At 42.7% G+C, this 17,493-nt stretch overlaps 1 protein-coding gene across 5 annotated transcripts in view; it reads right to left on the reverse strand.

The window, feature by feature from the left end:
• Positions 1-580: 580 nt before the first annotated feature.
• Positions 581-17,493, reverse strand: part of ARHGEF12 (Rho guanine nucleotide exchange factor 12) — a 146,786-nt gene continuing 129,873 nt past the window's right edge. For all 5 annotated transcript variants that reach the window (XM_029956769.1, XM_029956771.1, XM_029956770.1 and 2 more), the window contains 11 exons: positions 15,408-15,485; positions 14,218-14,293; positions 13,311-13,478; positions 12,382-12,469; positions 11,761-11,847; positions 11,554-11,633; positions 11,021-11,254; positions 8,051-8,518; positions 6,957-7,273; positions 5,899-5,968; positions 581-5,353 (listed from right to left, as the gene is read on the reverse strand). In XM_029956769.1, the coding sequence (XP_029812629.1) occupies positions 5,343-5,353; positions 5,899-5,968; positions 6,957-7,273; positions 8,051-8,518; positions 11,021-11,254; positions 11,554-11,633; positions 11,761-11,847; positions 12,382-12,469; positions 13,311-13,478; positions 14,218-14,293; positions 15,408-15,485 (1,677 nt within the window). In that variant the 3' untranslated portion in view covers positions 581-5,342. The remainder of the gene's footprint in view (positions 5,354-5,898; positions 5,969-6,956; positions 7,274-8,050; positions 8,519-11,020; positions 11,255-11,553; positions 11,634-11,760; positions 11,848-12,381; positions 12,470-13,310; positions 13,479-14,217; positions 14,294-15,407; positions 15,486-17,493) is intronic.

Here is a 17,493-nt window from a genome sequence, read left to right on the forward strand (position 1 = left end):
GGGCAGAAACAATTTCCCTGTAGATACTTCTCCAAAAACTTCAAAAAATCTCATTATTGTTACAGAATAATGTTATCAGAATGTTGATTGGGTGACCCCAACCCCATGGTCCCACGTACACAGATCCCCTGGAATAAAATGCTATAAAGGAAGCCTTAAATTATAGGGAGGTCCCAGAGCACCCTAAGCAAATGAGAGGGAAAGAACTGGAATAGAGTGAGCTCTACTTACCTTAAATATCTCACACCAAGGCCGTGGCTGATGCTCAGGGAAGGATGGTGTCTCCCTGATATCAGATGGCAGAACAAATATGCTCCCTGACAGCGAAGATCAGGTACAGTGCTTGCAGTTCGTGATATGGATTATACTTGACATTACAGAAAGAAATGGGAAACACCTACATCTAGCTATTCATCTGTAATATTTTAGGACATTTGTCAGAGTAGGAAGACATCAAGTCCAACTGAAAAGCAACTATTCATCAGAATAGACCCTCTTCTCTTTCAAAGTGGTATGAAACTTTTGGTGAACCAGTCATTCAGCTTGGAAGAGGACAGCAAAAAGTGAAAGCAACTGCTCATATGCAAAGACAGGATTTTATTTTTGCCACTCTTCTTAGAAGATGGAGCAAGTGGGAATGGAACAGGCATGCGTTTCCCTACCGATTATGCTCATAAACACAGCCACAAGTACAAACAGGTTAATTTCTGCAAAGTACATTTGGGTATTAAAAGGCTTAACTAAAAACTTCTGCAAAATACTGAGCATTTTTTGTCATGCTTATTAGGTCTATCAGCCAAATGTGCCCCTAAACTATCATCCCAAGAATAAGTCGAATGATACCTCTATGTCAAAACCAACAGACCAAAAAGCCCCAAAACTGAAATGGGATCCATAAAAGCAAAGAAATATTGCTACCTTAGGAAGTCCAGCATTGGGGATAAGAATGGTAATAAAAACATCGTATTTTCATTTAGGGTAGCATTAAACCAAAGTCATTTTCAAGTGAAAAAGCTGCCTCATTAATCCTACTGATTTATACACTTAAAAAATGGTTAAAATGACAAATTTTGTTACATTGTTTTACAATTTAAAAAATACATACCCCAAAATCACTGAACTGTACACATTAAATGAGCGATTGTACGAAAGGTGAATTATGTCTCAATACAGCAGTTAGGAAGCACAAGCGCTGCCCCAGACGCTGCCCCCACCTCCCCGCCATGGGGGTCCACACAGACGCTCCCCCATCACAGACACAGCAGGCTCTTCCAGCCAGGGAAGGCGCTCCAACAGGCAGGCGAGGCTGTGGCCTGCCAGCCATGGCCTCCTTGGGGCCTAAACTTTTCTACGTAACTTGTAGGAGACAAATTAACAAGAATATAAATAAAAAGCCACATACTTGGTTCCTTTAAGCATATTTAATATTTGAACTCTCATTTTCTATTTTCCCAGACCCCAGAAAACAGAAAGTTTTTAGATGACCAATATTTTGTTCCAGAAACATACAGCCTTATCAGCTAATTCATAAAAGAGCTATTTTACAAAGGTACATCTGGATAATTAGAATAAAGTCTTTTAGGCATTTCAAAATGTGATCAGTAAAAATACATGATTATTAATAAAGTTCTTTTAAAGATAGTTCCAGATTTTTTAAAAAGTAATTTCTGTTAAAGAGTACATGATTGTATGGTGAACAAGGAAAATAAAATGTTCTAGTAGGAAGAGGCTTATTAAAAATAACCAATAGTGTGCACATTACAGTTACCATTTTTGCAGTATATCCGCTTAGCCATTGGCACTCGGAAATGGCCGACAGGGCTTCCTTCGAAGAGGTACGTTGTTTTTCTACCAATTTATTATCAAAACCATCAGTACCAGTGGGGAAGGCATAAGGAACGAGGCAAAAGAAACTCTTTTCTCGAAGAAGGAACAATTTTGCAGATCAATGTAATGGGGTGGAACAGTCAGAAAAAAAAAACCAAAACCAAACCCAAAAAAACATGATTTAAAACAAAAATTGTAACAGAAGAGGGAAAGAACCAGCCAGCAGAAAGGTGACGAGAAGGTGCTGCCGATTTTGTATTCTGAGGTCCTCTGTGCACAACTCTCAACGGTGCTTTCTGTGGCACGGACGGAAGGAAATGTTGACCAAAGCTCTAGCAGTGCAAAATAACATCGCATACCACCTTCAGAGAAGACAGTTTCCAGTTTGAAATACAGAAGCTCCATGTAGTTCCCCAAATTTACCAACATCAAAAGAAAAGCATGCAAGTAAAAGACAACTCGCAGGAAGCCTTATTTTCTCTAGCTTCTAAGAAGAAGAAAAAATAAGCTTTTCTCCTTTACTCTCACATTTGGTTCCCCCTCTCTCCTCCAAAAAAAAATAAAATAAAAAGTGTTTTAAACAGTGGTTAGCAGTTGTTTTGGGGAATGGGAAGCCAGAAAGCTAATGAAATATGCCTTCTCACAGTACGACAGAATAGTTACAGTTTCGGTTCTAAAAGCCAAGATAACTCAAGCAAGTCCAAGTTAGCTGATTTTAAAGTATGCAAAATATATGGCTTCCAGGGCTGTAATCATGATTTTAAATTATAGCACGCTGGGGGCTTGCTGATTTGCCTTGATTAACTCTGTTCTCTGAGAAGGAAGGAGGCACTCCAAATGTAATTTGCCACTTAACAGCAAAGGAGCCTTCAGGCCCACGGGAGAGAGCACAGGGCCGCGGCAGGTCACTTCGATGGCTAACACCCAGCCCTCCTGCTCTGGGAAGGTGGCTGTGTTCACCACCCTTGAGTCCAGATTCTAGTCAGGTAACGTGAGAGAAAACAGCTTTGATGGTGACCACCGTCACTCAAGGACAGTATGAACATCTAATTCCATCATCCTGAAAGGCAGATACTATTTCAAAGTAAAATGGCTGTGATTATAATGGCCCAAAAAATGGGAGGTGGAGGAGGCAATGCTGGGAAGGAGGAGGGAAGGAGGTAGGCTGGTGAGATCAAAGGAACACACTCAAAATTGCAGAATCTTTTCAGACTCAGCCTTTGTTTTGGGGCTTCATTTGAAAATCCAGATATGAATTTATTTGGAAGCACTAGAGCTATGGTCACTGTATTTTTCCAGTTAGCCCTCTTCCAAGGAGAGGTTCAATTGCAGGAAAAGAAAAGCAAATGGTTTTTAAGGACAAGATATACTGGCTGAGCTAGAAGAGAAACCAACACTTTGCTAACCTACAAAGCTTCTGGTGAGTGCCGGAGAATTATGGGATTATCGTGTGCTGTCTGAATGTAAGGTAAAAGTCCCACTTACAGTTACCTTTCTCCTGATTAAATGCTTGCTGATGACACTGGTGTCAGGTGGCTGTGGGTGCGTTACCCTTTTAGTTGAGAGTGACGACACCATTTCCAGCTGCACAACGTAACCATGTGCTTCCACTGGCTTCTTGTAAGAGATACAGAAAGTTCAAGTCCCAAGCTTCACTTAACTAGCTTCTGCTTCTAAACTTTTTAATCTCACTCAGATTTAATTTATACTTGGTCTACGACTCGAAATATAATTCTAATTTACAGATGAGGTCCAACAGTCCAAATTTATCTACTTCAAAACACAGGTCAGATTTGAAAAAAGCAGGGAACAGGAATCTGGACCTAGATGAGCTTGCTAAGTTGTAGTGGGGTTTATAAAAGAAGTAGGGCGTCCTTACCACTGGCGAGGAGAGTGCAGGGAAGAGTAAAATTATATCCTGATTACCCAGAGAGTTCAGAGGGCACTACTGAAATGATCAGTGGAGGTACTCTCTATGTAGTGACAGAATTTGAAGACTTGACCAATGATTTAGCGTTAGTCGGCAAAAATACTCCAAAACACATATACCTGATGCACAAAGAAAACCACAGAAAGCCAATATCACTGAAGGAGTTCCAAAGTTAGAATTCTGACACATTTACCCTCGGCAGGGGGCAGCCAATATGACAATTCATTCTAGAGCAGGCAGTTGGCAACCCCTTGCCCACAGTATCCAGTGTATGCTCTGGTCTGCAACTTTAAGGTTGGTCATGCACCAGTGTGGAAAAAGCTCCGGCAGTGAAGTCAGAGGACGTGCTTCTGGAGCCGGTTTGCGCGGCTCTGCCTTCTCCACCTCATCTCTCTCCACTCCACTCGCGGCTCTCCTCTGAACTCAGAGAGCCCTTTGGCACCATCAGTGCAAAATTAGTATTAAGAGTCAAACCTCCAGGTACTAAAATTTTACTGGCCTTATATTCAGCAGTACCCGTGGCTAGTGATAGCCATGGTTCAACTCAGTAGTGATTCCGTTAGACAGCCTTCCCAAACTCTTCTCCCCGCGCCCATCCCCCCTTCCTCAGCACCCCCACCCCTGCCACCATCTGAAGCATCTCCGTTTGTTTTTACTTCCTGCTCAATCTGCAGGGATCATTTTACCCAAGTGCCAAAGTCTAATGTATAATTATAAAAATGAAACAATACCAATAATAGCAAATTTATAGCCAAGAAAATAAAATTTGCTTTCCTCTCCCTCCCAAATCCCTACCCTCAATAGAAAAGAAGACAAGAAGAAAACACACCCATTTTCAAGTGCCTGCTCTTTAGTATACTGAGGATTTCTGTTCCTGGGGGTTGATCCCAGCTACAGAGAAGAGGGGCTTGTCTCACGTGGGAACAGCTCTCCGCCCGCCTGGGTAGCCCACGGTTCAAGTCCTCTGCACACAGGAGCCGTGGGAAGATGCCTACTGGGCAGCAGAGGGTGTGGAGTACAGTTTAGTGGAAGCCAGATGCTCCTCGCTTCCCCCGCTGACGTCTCCCTCTCCTTCACCTCTCTACCCAACCTCCGAACACCTCATCCTGAACTCTCGGTTTCAGGAGCAACTGACTCTTGGGCGTACTAAATACAAAGGCTAAAACTCTCACTACTCAAACAAAACATGGCAAAATAAAAATTAAAATGTGCTTTCAAATACGGAATGAAGTCAAATAAATACATCTGATTTTCTCTTTTTCTTAAGTCTAAGTAAAATTTCATATCCTACACCCAAAGCTCTATACATTTGGTTTCTGTTGTGAATCAAAATGAATTTCCGATAGTGAGGAGAGCGGAGTGAGAGAACGAATACTCCCTCACTGACAGACGAGAGCAGCTGCCAGACTGTGAAGAACTAGTCCTGCTCTGGGCGCCGGGCACGGGACTGTCCTGGGGGTTGGGGGTTCACTGGCAGACCCTCTGTCACACACTCTTCTCCGCGCCCACAGTGGAGCCAGGATGGGTGATACAAGGCCGACGCTCAAAATCCAACAACCTTCAGTCACCTCCAGGACACGCGGCTCTAACTTTTATCTGGGAAGAAGACAGACATGTGGAGATCAAATTCAGAACAATGAACACCTAGAGAATATGGAGACGTGAGGTCCAGGGGCGTGGTTAGGTCTTGGTTTTTGGGTCAGGCTGCAGTCACGGGGAGACACTGTTCTCACTGCCAGGACAGACAGCAGGGTTAGAGCCAGGCCTGAGGAGCCCCGAACCGCCCTCACAGCAGCACGGGCAGAGCTAAGGAGCCTTGGATCGACCAGGCTTACCACCGCCCTGCTTTCTGCTTCTGTAGAGGTGCAGGCGACGGCGACGGGGACGGGGATGGGGACGGAGTGGGGTGGGGGGGCTGGCACAGGAGCTGATGGCGCAGCTCCTCTTACAAGAGGAAGAGCACAGTCAGCAAATAGCAGCCTCTGCCTGATAGATGATGTTTGGAGACAAGCGGTTTTTTAAAAGACAGGAGAGAAATGGAATCTCAGAAGGTTTTCACTTTAAAGAACAATAAATCATTTCATTCGATGCACTATTCTGGCAGAATGACTCTAGAGTCTGGAGTCCAAATTTTCACATACCTGAGTGCTTGTCTGTGAGGGCTGATCCAGCCAGCCTTTGGCAAAGAATGTTGTAACTTTCCTCCACCTTCTGTAAAATAAAACCCACAGGTTTTTCATCTGAACATCCTAATCTTTCTTTACAGAAACAGGAAAGAAAGCTTTCTCACATTACTGGTACACGCCTCTAAGCATCCACGTTACTGTCACTAACATTTGGTTAGTGGGGAAGAAGAGGAAACTTCATGCCTTTTACCTGGTTCTCCCTTGAGTGAATAACTTAAAACCTTCTCATGTACAGGTGATTCCGAGGTCTACCCCACCCCAAGAGTCACCCTGAAAATGGTCCCACGCGTGACATGAATGGTGGCAGCCCTGGAATGAAGGAATACCTCCCACGAGAGGTTAAAAGAAAAACTAAGGAAGACCAGTCTTTAGTTTTAGTCTTAGCTAAAAGGCTAAGATCACCACTTTTAATGAAGTCGTGAAAAAATATCTGGGCTCTAGCAGTTGTGTCTACTGATGACAAACTTTAAGATAAAGTCCATTTCTCAGAAATTACCACCTGCGTCAGTTGTGAAATAGCGGCCCATACAGTGACAGCTTCCACTACCAGCTCACAAAAGCCCATTCAGACCAGGTTTTCAGATTACAGAGCTGCTGGAGCTCATTTCTGTGTGTCAAAGCATCTGGGAAGCTACTGACATCATCTGCTGATTTGTGGATCATTAATAGTGAAAGCATTTCCTAGACTAGATTCCTAACGACACAAACTCCGCCTCTGTCAGCTTGCTGTTCATGACCAGTCATCCTAAATATATTTGGGTTCTTAAACTAAGAAGCTTCCCCCCTCCAGTCTATAGTGCTACAACCTTTCCCTGTTCCTGTGGTCTGTAACCAGATAAACAGTGCTGATCTCGGCTTTTTATTCAGGTCTATACGTGGATAGTGGTCAAAGAGAACAGCAAAACCAGAACCCAAACAAGCTTACTGACATCAGCATTTCTGTTGCGCATTACGTTCTCTCTGTTAGATACGTTTCTTTACCCCCGCCACGAGGACACGGACATCTGAGGTACCTTTAAATGTTCGAGGTCAGCCTCGATCTTACGAATGTATTCCATGATCTGGCTTTGGGAATCTGCACAGGACAGGGGACTCTGGGTCTCAAAACAGGAATCCTCCATAGCTCCCCAGCGCTGCTGGACCAGGAATTCCGGGGTGAACGGGGAGAGCGCCCCATCGGAATGGGCGTTCTGGGGAGAATGCTGCTGCTGGCCGGCAGAGTCTGTGGGGGGGGCGCCTGCTGTGGGCAGCGGGGGAAGCGAGGAGGCCACTTCCTCGTCTGTGGAGCTCTCCTGCACCGCGTCGTAGCCGTCCAGGATCAAGTAGTTTCCTGTTGAGAGACCAGCCGGCTGGTGAGCTTCGTGCCGCCACCCTCACATCAAAAAACAGAGCCGAGGTAATATGCTGACAACTTTCAAAGTCGTTAAAGATGGAGAAAAGCCATTAATTCCCCAATCCCTAAATCCACTTTTCAGTAAACTGGGTCTTCTCACTTCAGCTAGAAGCTAAACTTAGCACACTTTCATGGTAATCTCCAAAAAGTTTCATATTAGTTAGTGTCTTACAAGTCAAAAGCTGGAAACTACAAAGTCCCTCTGTGATGTTGCCAGCACTCCCGTGGCTCATGGCGCACAGTCTTCACCCTCGCCATGCACTCCGTCACCGCCAGACACTTGCTCGCTTGCTCGGGCCTCCCCACCCCGCTCTCTGCTGAACCACTCTGCTCCCTGACCCTGGTCGCTAACTGCCCCATCAAGCCCTGCCGCCTCTGACTTAGTTTTCCTTCTAATTCTTCTTACTATGTGACATCTGCTCACTTAGTTACTGTTACTCTTTCCTCTCCTCCTACTTCGGCTTCACAAGAATAGGGGATTTTTCTGTGTGATTCAGTGCCGTATCTCCCAGCATAGAGCAGATTCACTAATCATTTACTGCACGAAAGAATAAATGCTACATGCGCATACACACACACACACACATACACACACACACACACACACACACACACACACGAGAATGCAGATACCCAAACAACATCCATCTCAGCACAGCACACAGCACAGTTAATGACAATAGAAATAAAAGTTTAAGTGTGAAAGAAACTTGCCTGAGATGCGCAAATTAACGTCCTCTTCCTTCTGAACCGCTCCGTCGCCTTCTGATGGATTATCATCACTATGTGCTTCCCGGGCATCAAAAAAGTGCTCTCCACTCTCATCAAGACTCCCTTCTGGCTCTGCAGGAGGCATCTCTGGGGTCATAACCATGTGGTCCATTACTAAAATGTTACTTGCCTGGCTATCTTGGAACGCCAGTACCACTGAATCCCGTGGAGCAGAAGATTCAGTTGAAGTCCGTGGACTGTAACAAGTGGAAAGGTCACCACTTTCAGTTCTAAAGGACATCTGTCCTTCACGGGGAGGACAGGCCTTACTATTTTCAGAGTTCTGGGTCCCCTGGTCAGTCTGCGCCCCTGAAGACGCTGTCCTGGATCTCGGGAAATGCGGCCAGTCTTCCCGAGTGCTCTTCGCAGCCAGACCCAGCTGTTGTGCAAGCAACTGCTTCAGCAATCCCACTGAAAGATTTAGGAGGGAGGAAAAATGCACACATTCACAACAATAGCCTCAGACTGCCAGAATTAAACTAGTTTGCGGAACTCCCAATTACTCCTAAAAGTAAGTATCCTTTTAGTAATGTAGAGTCAAAATATTAATTTCGTACAATCATGTTTTTGTTTTGCATTAAAAAATGAAACAAAGCACCACTAAGAGAAGATTTAATATCAAACAATACTTGAAACAATGTAAGTAAGTCTTATGAATGGAGAGACCTCCTGTGTAGAACAGTTAAATAACTAACACCATGCCTTTCTCTATTTTTCCTTCATGTAACCTGAATAATACTCCAAAAGTACTTTTGAAAAAGAGGTTAAAAAGCAGTGTTATGCTAGAAAAGAAGCCCTGAAAGTTTTGCTTTTTCCAGTCGACACTATATACACAGGTGTTATTTTTTCTAAATTTTCTAGACACATAGAACATTTATTGTTTTATAATAACCCAAAGAATCTCCTTACAGGGTGAAGAAAATAAAGCTGCCTTGTGACAAAATTTAATTTCAATGATTTGGTAGCATGTATAGTTTCAAAGGATAAGAAAATATTTATTAGTTTTTTAAAAATGACCTTCCTAGTGGGACAGTGTTAGTCAAACCATCCGAAGTCATTCTGTTAATTCAAGAGAATATAGAATGAATTAGATTAAAAAAAAATTTTTTTTTAATGTTTTATTTATTATTAATACAGAGAGAGACAGATCACGAGAGGAGGTGGGGCAGAGAGAGAAGGAGACACAGAACCGGAAGCAGGCTCCAGGCTCCGAGCTAGCTGTCAGCACAGAGCCTGACGCAGGGCTTGAACCCACAAACGTGAGATCTGAGCCGAAGTCGGAGGTTTAACCGACTGAGCCACCCAGACGCCCCTAGAATGAATTAGATTTTTAAACAATTTGACCAATTCCCTACTTTTCACTTTGGCTTAATTTCTATCTTCTGTTTCTTTAGGCAAACAGTCTCCACACAGGTCTGAGTCTGTGGCCCTCTGTCCTGCTCTACCTCCATTTCCTGAGAGATACTATGAATTCCTGCGGCTCTGACACTCACATCCATCTCTTTCCCTAACCTCTCTCCCAAAGCTCCAAGCCTAAAACTCCCAACTTCATGCTCATTACTTCCTCTTAAATGGCTTGCCAGTTTTAAAACTGAGCCCATAATCTCTGGTAAATAAAAAAAGGAAAAATTGGAGTGTCTGGGTGTCTCAGTGGGTTGAGCATCTGACTCTTGATTTCAGCTCAGGTCATGATCCCTGGGTTGTGGGACTGAGCCCTGCATCGGGCTCTGTGCTAAGCATGGAGCCTGTTTAGGATTCTCTCTCTCTCTCTCTCTCTCTCTCTCTCTCTCTGCTCCCAACTTGTGCATACCAGTTTAAAAAAAAAAAAAAGTATAACAATGGGCATTGGTGGTCCTTTCTGACTTTTATTTCTAGCAAGAATACTGAAATTATCTAAACATTCCTTTTTCTTTGCCCTTCCACCAAACAAATCAACTGTTTTAAATACTTTTTGACTCCTCACTTTATTTTTATTCCTCTGACACCATTCTAGTCCAAACCCGTTAAACCTCAAGCCCAGACTCCTCCAGTAGCTTCACAGTGGCCTCACCCTCCTGGCCTCTTCCCCTTCCAACCCATCCACCACTCTCAACCACGTTTCCTGTTCTTGTTAGCCACACCCGAGCTTAAAACCTTCCAATGATTCTCTGCAGCTTGGGCAGCCCTTCTCTGCCCTTCCCCACCTCCAGTGCACTTGGGAGACATGATAGGCTGCCATCTGTAAGTGATTCTCAGCCAGGTTGGAGAGGGAGAGGGTAGCTAATAGAGTGGCAAGGGCCACCCATCTCATGGATAGGTGCTGTGTGTGTGTGTGTGTGTGTGTGTGTGTGTGTGTGTGTGTGTGTGAGAGGAAGGATGGGCCAGGGTGGAGAATACTGCAGTCTCCATGAGAAAATTAGAAGAATATCTGTAGTTTGAAGAAAGCCCCAAAGCACTGCACTGTGCCACCTTTAAAATTCGGAGGACTCAATCTGGTATGCAAGGTGCACAACAGCTGGCCTCAGTGTCCCATCTTCCACCCTTTCCACCTTATCTCCAGTGCCTCCTTTAGCTCACATGGTCTGCTTCCTGCTTTCTGAATTCAAGAGTTTTCTGCCCTATCACTGTTCTCATCTGCATGTTTCCTACATACCTATCTGAATCCTACCCATTCTTCACAGCGATAATCACCTCTCTCTTGTTTCCTGATACGTCTCTCTCTGGTCACTGCCACCAGATCAACTGTGACAACCTGTACTGGTTACTTTAAAAGGTGGGAGGAGGTTTCTCTCATCTTCCGAACTAGATAGTAAAATTCTTTATGGGAAAAGTCAGGGCTTAAACGTCTTTGGATTCTCCCTAAATGGCTGCGTGGTACACAACACAACTCTGGTACTTCACAGACATCTGTGTTCACTTAGGAACAGAACTTACGATTCCTTAGTGCGTCCAACGCCCACCGTTCTTCTGAGGCAGGAGAGTGCGGCTCTGGGACTGGGTCCAGGTAACTTGCTCCAGCTTCCTGCAGGGTCCCATCGCTGTGCTGCTCCTTACCAAACTGTCTCTCAGCCACAAACAGATCAGCTACCTCAGACTTCCCAGAGGCACCCAGTGAATGAGACTGAGGTTTTGACGTTATTAAGGGAGACTCTAATCCCAAATCTCTGTCTGTTCAATGGAACAGAAAAAGTAGAATAGATCTTAAATACAACTTCTAACTTTCAATGGGAAAGCATTCCGGAAATACTTGAAAAAATAACCACAGGAGTACAGAGATCATCTGCGGTTAAGTAAAAGACAAGGCACTTAGAGTAGCTTAAAATGGCATGCAAAAGGCCCATAGTGGTTTGTTAAAAGAAACAGCTTATGCGAGAATCTGCATAAAGCAAAAGATGTAAAGGCTCTTGCATCTGAATAAGGAAGGTATAGGCTGCGCTCTTGCAGGTAACCCTGACCGCTCAGCTTACCTGGACTCTGCAGACCAGGGACTGAAATGCTATGATGCTCCACTTTTAATTTCGGAGGCTCTTCTTCATCATTGTCTCCTCTATGGAAGAAAGAAAACCATCTTTCAGCTTCATGGGGTGCCTAAACATCTCTGTGACACAATGTAAGGATTATCTTTGCCTTTCCTGATCCTCATCAGTCCTACTATAGTGCAAATGCACACTCACTCGCACGGCGGTGACTGGGGCAGTGGGATAGGCTTTGCCGACTGTTCCTTCACTGAGGCGGCCATCCGACAGATAAGGTCCTGCCACCTGCAGAAGTTCGAAAAGGTTCCAAAATCCAAAAGCGAAAGAGAAAACAAATGTTCTTTAAACACACTCAGAAAGAAGTAACAACAAAAACAAACAAACCAGAAACCAAACCAAGCCAACCCAACAAAAAACCCTACTTCTGCCAGAGAGCATCTTTATTTTGGCAATGTGAGTAGATTATAAAAAAAATGCTATACCTTACAGAAAAACCTAGCAAACAACATTATGCATACACTGCCCATTAAAAAACTTCACTTGACACTTGGGAGAAGTTTTCTTTAGAAAAGATACTTTCAAAAGAATAGAATAAAAACAAGAGACATCAATCTGAAAAGGAACAAGTTCTTAGAAAAACATCTCTAAAAGAATATAGAGGAAGAGCTAAACAAACAAACAAAAATATAGAGGAAGAGCTTATTTCCATATAGCTTTTGGTTTTCAAAGTTCTATTACAAAAATGAAGTTAAGCGTATAGAATACTACATTCAGGACAACCAAAACTACTGGAGTAAGGTAGCTACATCGAATACATACACAGTCTTTTCAGAAACTGTCTGAGCCACCAGTTCATAAATTTGGGCTCCATTGTCTGACATGGAGATGACAAACAAAGCTTTGTTATCTGGAAGAAACAAGACAAAAATTACTCTAACGACATGAATATGACCTATCGGGGCCATGAAGGATGCTTGTAGTGTCCTGATTTATTCTGAATCTTAATCTAGGTAAAAGGTTAATGTGTTCACTTTGTAAGCATGTTCACTTTGTAAAAAATCATCAAGCTAAATACACTTAAAATTGTGTCCAACTCACCATATGTTATACTGTATGTTAAATTATACTTCAATAAGGCAAAGATTATAAAAACCAGCACTGACTCCACAGTACCTTATTAGAAACAAGAGTGTTAATATATCTAAATTACTGAACTGACTTTTTTGCTTTTATTTAGAATTGCCCTTTTGCTGAACAGCTAGATGTTGGAGAACAGAGGGAACCAATGAATCTTGCTATTGTGGAACTAACAAGTTTTAAAAGCGATCTCACTTAGTAGAGTTAATATATAACTTGCTGACTTAAACTGATTTCAAATAATGCAAACTAAACCCATCTCTTAATTTTTGTTTGCATTTTTTTCACAAATCAAAAAATACACCCCTCTCACGAAAGCCTTTTCATTGGGATTACTTCTCAATTCACCATCTCCATGGGTGTCTATCAATGACTGGAACACGGAATAAAGATCAAAGTACTTTGTAGAAAATTACTCAGAGAATCTAGGCATCCTAAATAATTTGGGGATACAAACGCTGAATTTCTACCCAGCAAATAAATTTCACTTCATTTTCAAAGAATATAAAAAAAACAACAAAACTCTATGCCAGCCGGGCTACTTAACCAGTAGTGAATCTGTTACTTTGTGATGAGCCTGAAGCTTCCTGTCACTCTGCAGACATACTTGCCTGTTGCCACTTGCCGAACCAGCACCGTATTCAACTTAATGACAGGGCTAAATGTGTGTTTGCTGTCAGCCGTAGACGCCAGAATCTTACTATGACATCTTAACACCAGTCTGTCATCCTGTTTTTGTAACAATACAAGAATGTCTTCCAGCAGCAATGTGTACAGATCTGGAGACAAAATCGTAGAGAAGGTGATTAGTGCAGAAAGAGATGTGGTTTATAAACCTTAACAATTTGACACAGAAAATTTCTGTTAAATCTAATACATGTTAAAAATTAACTTGCTATTGCCTTTTCCAGTTTTGTTTTTAGGGGTACCTGAGTGGCTCAGCCGGTTAAGCGTCTGAGTCTCGAGGACGGCTCAGGTCACAGTCTCATGGTTTCATGAGCTCTAGGGCCCTGCACTGCGCTCTGTGCTGGTAGCCCAGAGCCTGCTTCAGACTCTCCCTTTCTCTGCCTCTCCCCTGCTCGTATGGTTCATGCGGTCTCTCTCAAGATAAATAAGCTTTAATAGTAAGAATAATTCCTTATTATATTGTATTGACACTGATATATCAATCTGTGACTGAGGAGAAAACCAACCAACCAACCGACCAACCATGGGTGACTCGCCACAGACAGTTTGAGATGCAGTGGTCTAAACAAAGCTGACTGGACAGCTCTCTAGAATACAAGAATGATGGAGGCAAGGCAGAATCATGACAAACTTCTGCTTCTCCCCAAATGACTATTTAATGTACTTCACATGTAACAAAACAGTATACGCAGATCTGCAAAAATACGAGAGCAGCACAGCCCCCTGCTGCAGCTGAAAACTGAACGGTCATCTCCGCTCTTGGGCATGAGGAAACTTCATCATTCTTTTCTTCCCTCCACTCTCCCCCAAACTGACAGACATCACACCTACCAATAGTTTTATCCCGATTCACCTTCCAGACCAGCGGCCCTTCATGAATCATCTTCCTTTTCGTTAAATCCAAATTCTGCCACAATAAAGACAATTATACACAACTTATTTCCAAACACGCAGGGAGAAAATATTCCATACAGTCTCTTTTCATGAGATTCTTCATATAAAGATACCATTTGCCTTCACTATCATTATCAAGATCTAGCAACTACTAACCACAGAATAAAGATCACGTTAAAGTGAACTGCATACAATTTCTTAAAAAGGATGAGGTATGTTGCAGGAAAACACTCAGGAGTTCTGTCTTCTAAATCTCATGCTAAGCACACGACAGCAGCTTACGAAAATGAAGTTGCAGACATTCGGCACTGGATTCGCAGCCCATCCCTTCATTTTTCCATGAATAACTAGATAAGGCGGTGCCTAGCTTAGCTGCAGGAGCCCTGTGAGTGCCAGGCTCTGGTTCCAAACCAAGTTAAGGAAGAAAAGTACTCATAAAAGAGTCAGGGCAAGGATCAGCCTTGCTCTAAATATTAATAATTCAGTAAGAGAATCATCTTTTAGTCTCTGCAGCCTTAGAAAAATCCCACTGTCTGGAAGTGAAGGGACTAAGCATATTAAGCCTGCTTTTTGATAAGCTGTTATATAGGACATAAAAGTCTAATTAACCAGTTACCAAAATAAATCTGCCAAAACAATCACCAAGTAAAACTGTCCAAGAAAGATTAAAAATCCTAAGCAGTTTCTTAACACAAAAGCCTCATGTAACAGAAATGGCAATTACTAAATATTTTACTATCATTCCTGTAATCGTTTCGACACTTATGCTTTGGAAGAGCTTCATGAAAAAATTATCTTGTTTTACTCAGTAATCTAGAAAGTTCCCAAAATAAACAACCCTACTCTCATTCAAATTGTAAGAACACAATAAAATTAAATTACTAATGTTCCCTTAGTCTCCCGCAAATTCCTGTTACAAAAAGTTTTACACAAAATATTCCTCTAATGAAAGACTAATCTTCACGCAGACCAGATGCTGCAGACGAAGAACAGAATCATGAATACAGACAATCTGTGATACAAGAACTCCTTCACCTGATGGATGTTCCCACGGAGATGTTAATTACCTGCCAGGTCCTTAGTAAACTGTATTTCACTTTTTAAATTATGATTAGACAATCTCTCACCCTGAGCTCTTCCACATTTGGGTACTCTGACAACTTCAGATTGGAGGTATCAAGGCGACGCTGATAGTCTTCCAGGCGCTGAAAATTAAGACAAGATGGACCCAAGGTTACTGCTTTGGATAACAATGATCTCCCCGTTCGTAAACCAAATGGATGGTTTTTTACCTGCATTTTACAGAGCTCTCTGCAACACCAGACATAACTGACAGCTCACTCTTTCTTAAACATCCCCTTCTACTAGCTCTGGAGACATCACACCTTCCTAGTTTTCCTCTTCCCTCTTTGGCTATTGTTCAATCTGCTTTTCAAACTCATTGACCTTTAACTAGCTTATGGTTATTTTCTGAATATGTAAATCACGTACATGGTACAAAATCCAAAAAGTAACATAAGGCACACAATGGGAAACAAAGTCTCCCTCCAATCCTGTCCTCTTGCCTCCTCAATCCTAATACCCATCCTTGGGTAGCCTGTCAGAAAAATTCTAAGCAAATAGAATATATGCATTAATAAGTGTGCTTCTCTCTGTGCATGCTGTGTATATACATATCCTTTCTAAAAAGATACAGTAGGGGCGCCTGGGTAGCTCAGTCAGTTAAGCTGCCAACTTCGATGCAGGTCATGATCTCACGGTTCGTGGGTTCGAGCACCGCATGGGGCTCTGTGCTAACAGCTCAGAGCCTGAAGCCTGCTTCGGATTCTGTCTCTCTCTCTCTCTGCTCCTCCCGCAACTCCTGCTCTGTCACTCTCTCTCCAAATTAAATAAACATTAAAAAATTAAAAATAAATAAAAAGATACAGTAGCATAATATAATATGAATTACTCAATGATAACATGTTCACATACGTGTGTGTGTGTGTATCATTCATCACTGTATCTTGGAGACTGCTCCACATTAGCACATATAGAGAGAACTCGTTTTTCAAATGGCTGTATGGGGAGGGGGCCAGTGGCGCAATGGATAATGCGTCTGACTACGGATCAGGAGATTCTAGGTTCAAGTGGCTGTATGGTATTAAGCTCTATGAATGCACTATAGTTTAACTACACTGTACTGATGAACATGTAAGTTACTTCCAATCATCTCCTATAACAAACAATATTGTGATATAATGGCTTTAAAACATGTATTTTTATAGACTTGTGTAGGTGTGTCTGTAAGATAAATTGCCAAAGGAACAACTGTTAGGTCAAAGCATATGTGCATTCTCCCCCAAAATTACAAAAATGTCCAAGTGAACAGAGAAGTCTGAATGTGTATAGTAAGCACCCATACACTCGCCACTGAATCTCACAGTTAATACTTGCTGTATTTGTTTTCTCATGCGTCTATTCATTCCTCTGGCTATCCATCAACACACCACACGTTTGGGATGCATTTCAAAACAACTTACAGATGTAAGCACACTTTACCTTTACACATTTTAGCGTGCATATCATTAACAAGAGTTACTTTTTAAAACATTTTTAAGTTTATTTATTTATTTATTTATTTTGAGAAAGAGAGAAAGAGCCTAAGCAAGGAAGGAGAGAGGAAGAGAGAGAATCCCAAGCAAGCTCCGCACTGTCAGCACAGAGCCCACACCGCCATGAGATCCTGACCTGAGCCCACATCAAGAGTTGGACGCCAACTGACTGAGCCACCCAGGCGCCCCTGCAGTTACTTTTTTAAAGTTAAATGTCCATGCAGCGAGATGTGCGCACTGTGAGTGTACGCTTCCACAAAGTTTTACAGATGTATGCACCTGAGCAATCAAACTGCTCCCCAAAAACTGCCGTCACCTCGGAATACTCCCTCATACTTCTTCCTAGCTAGCATGTGGCCCCACGTCCCCATTCACAACCACTTTTCTGACCTTCTTTCCCCCCACAGATGAGCTTAACCTGCTCCAGAAGTTTACATAAATAAAGCTGTACACATGTGCTCTTTTCTGCTCTCCTTCCCTCAGCATCGTGCTGGTGAGGTTCATCCATGTTGTATCAGCAGGTTCCTTCCTTTTTATTGAGGGTATTTATCGTTCTAGGTTATGGCTACACCACACTTGGTTTATGCTATACACATTCCTGTGCCAATCCTGAGCACCT

This window comes from Suricata suricatta, chromosome 11, assembly GCF_006229205.1.
Source record: "Suricata suricatta isolate VVHF042 chromosome 11, meerkat_22Aug2017_6uvM2_HiC, whole genome shotgun sequence".
Lineage (NCBI taxonomy): Eukaryota > Metazoa > Chordata > Mammalia > Carnivora > Herpestidae > Suricata > Suricata suricatta.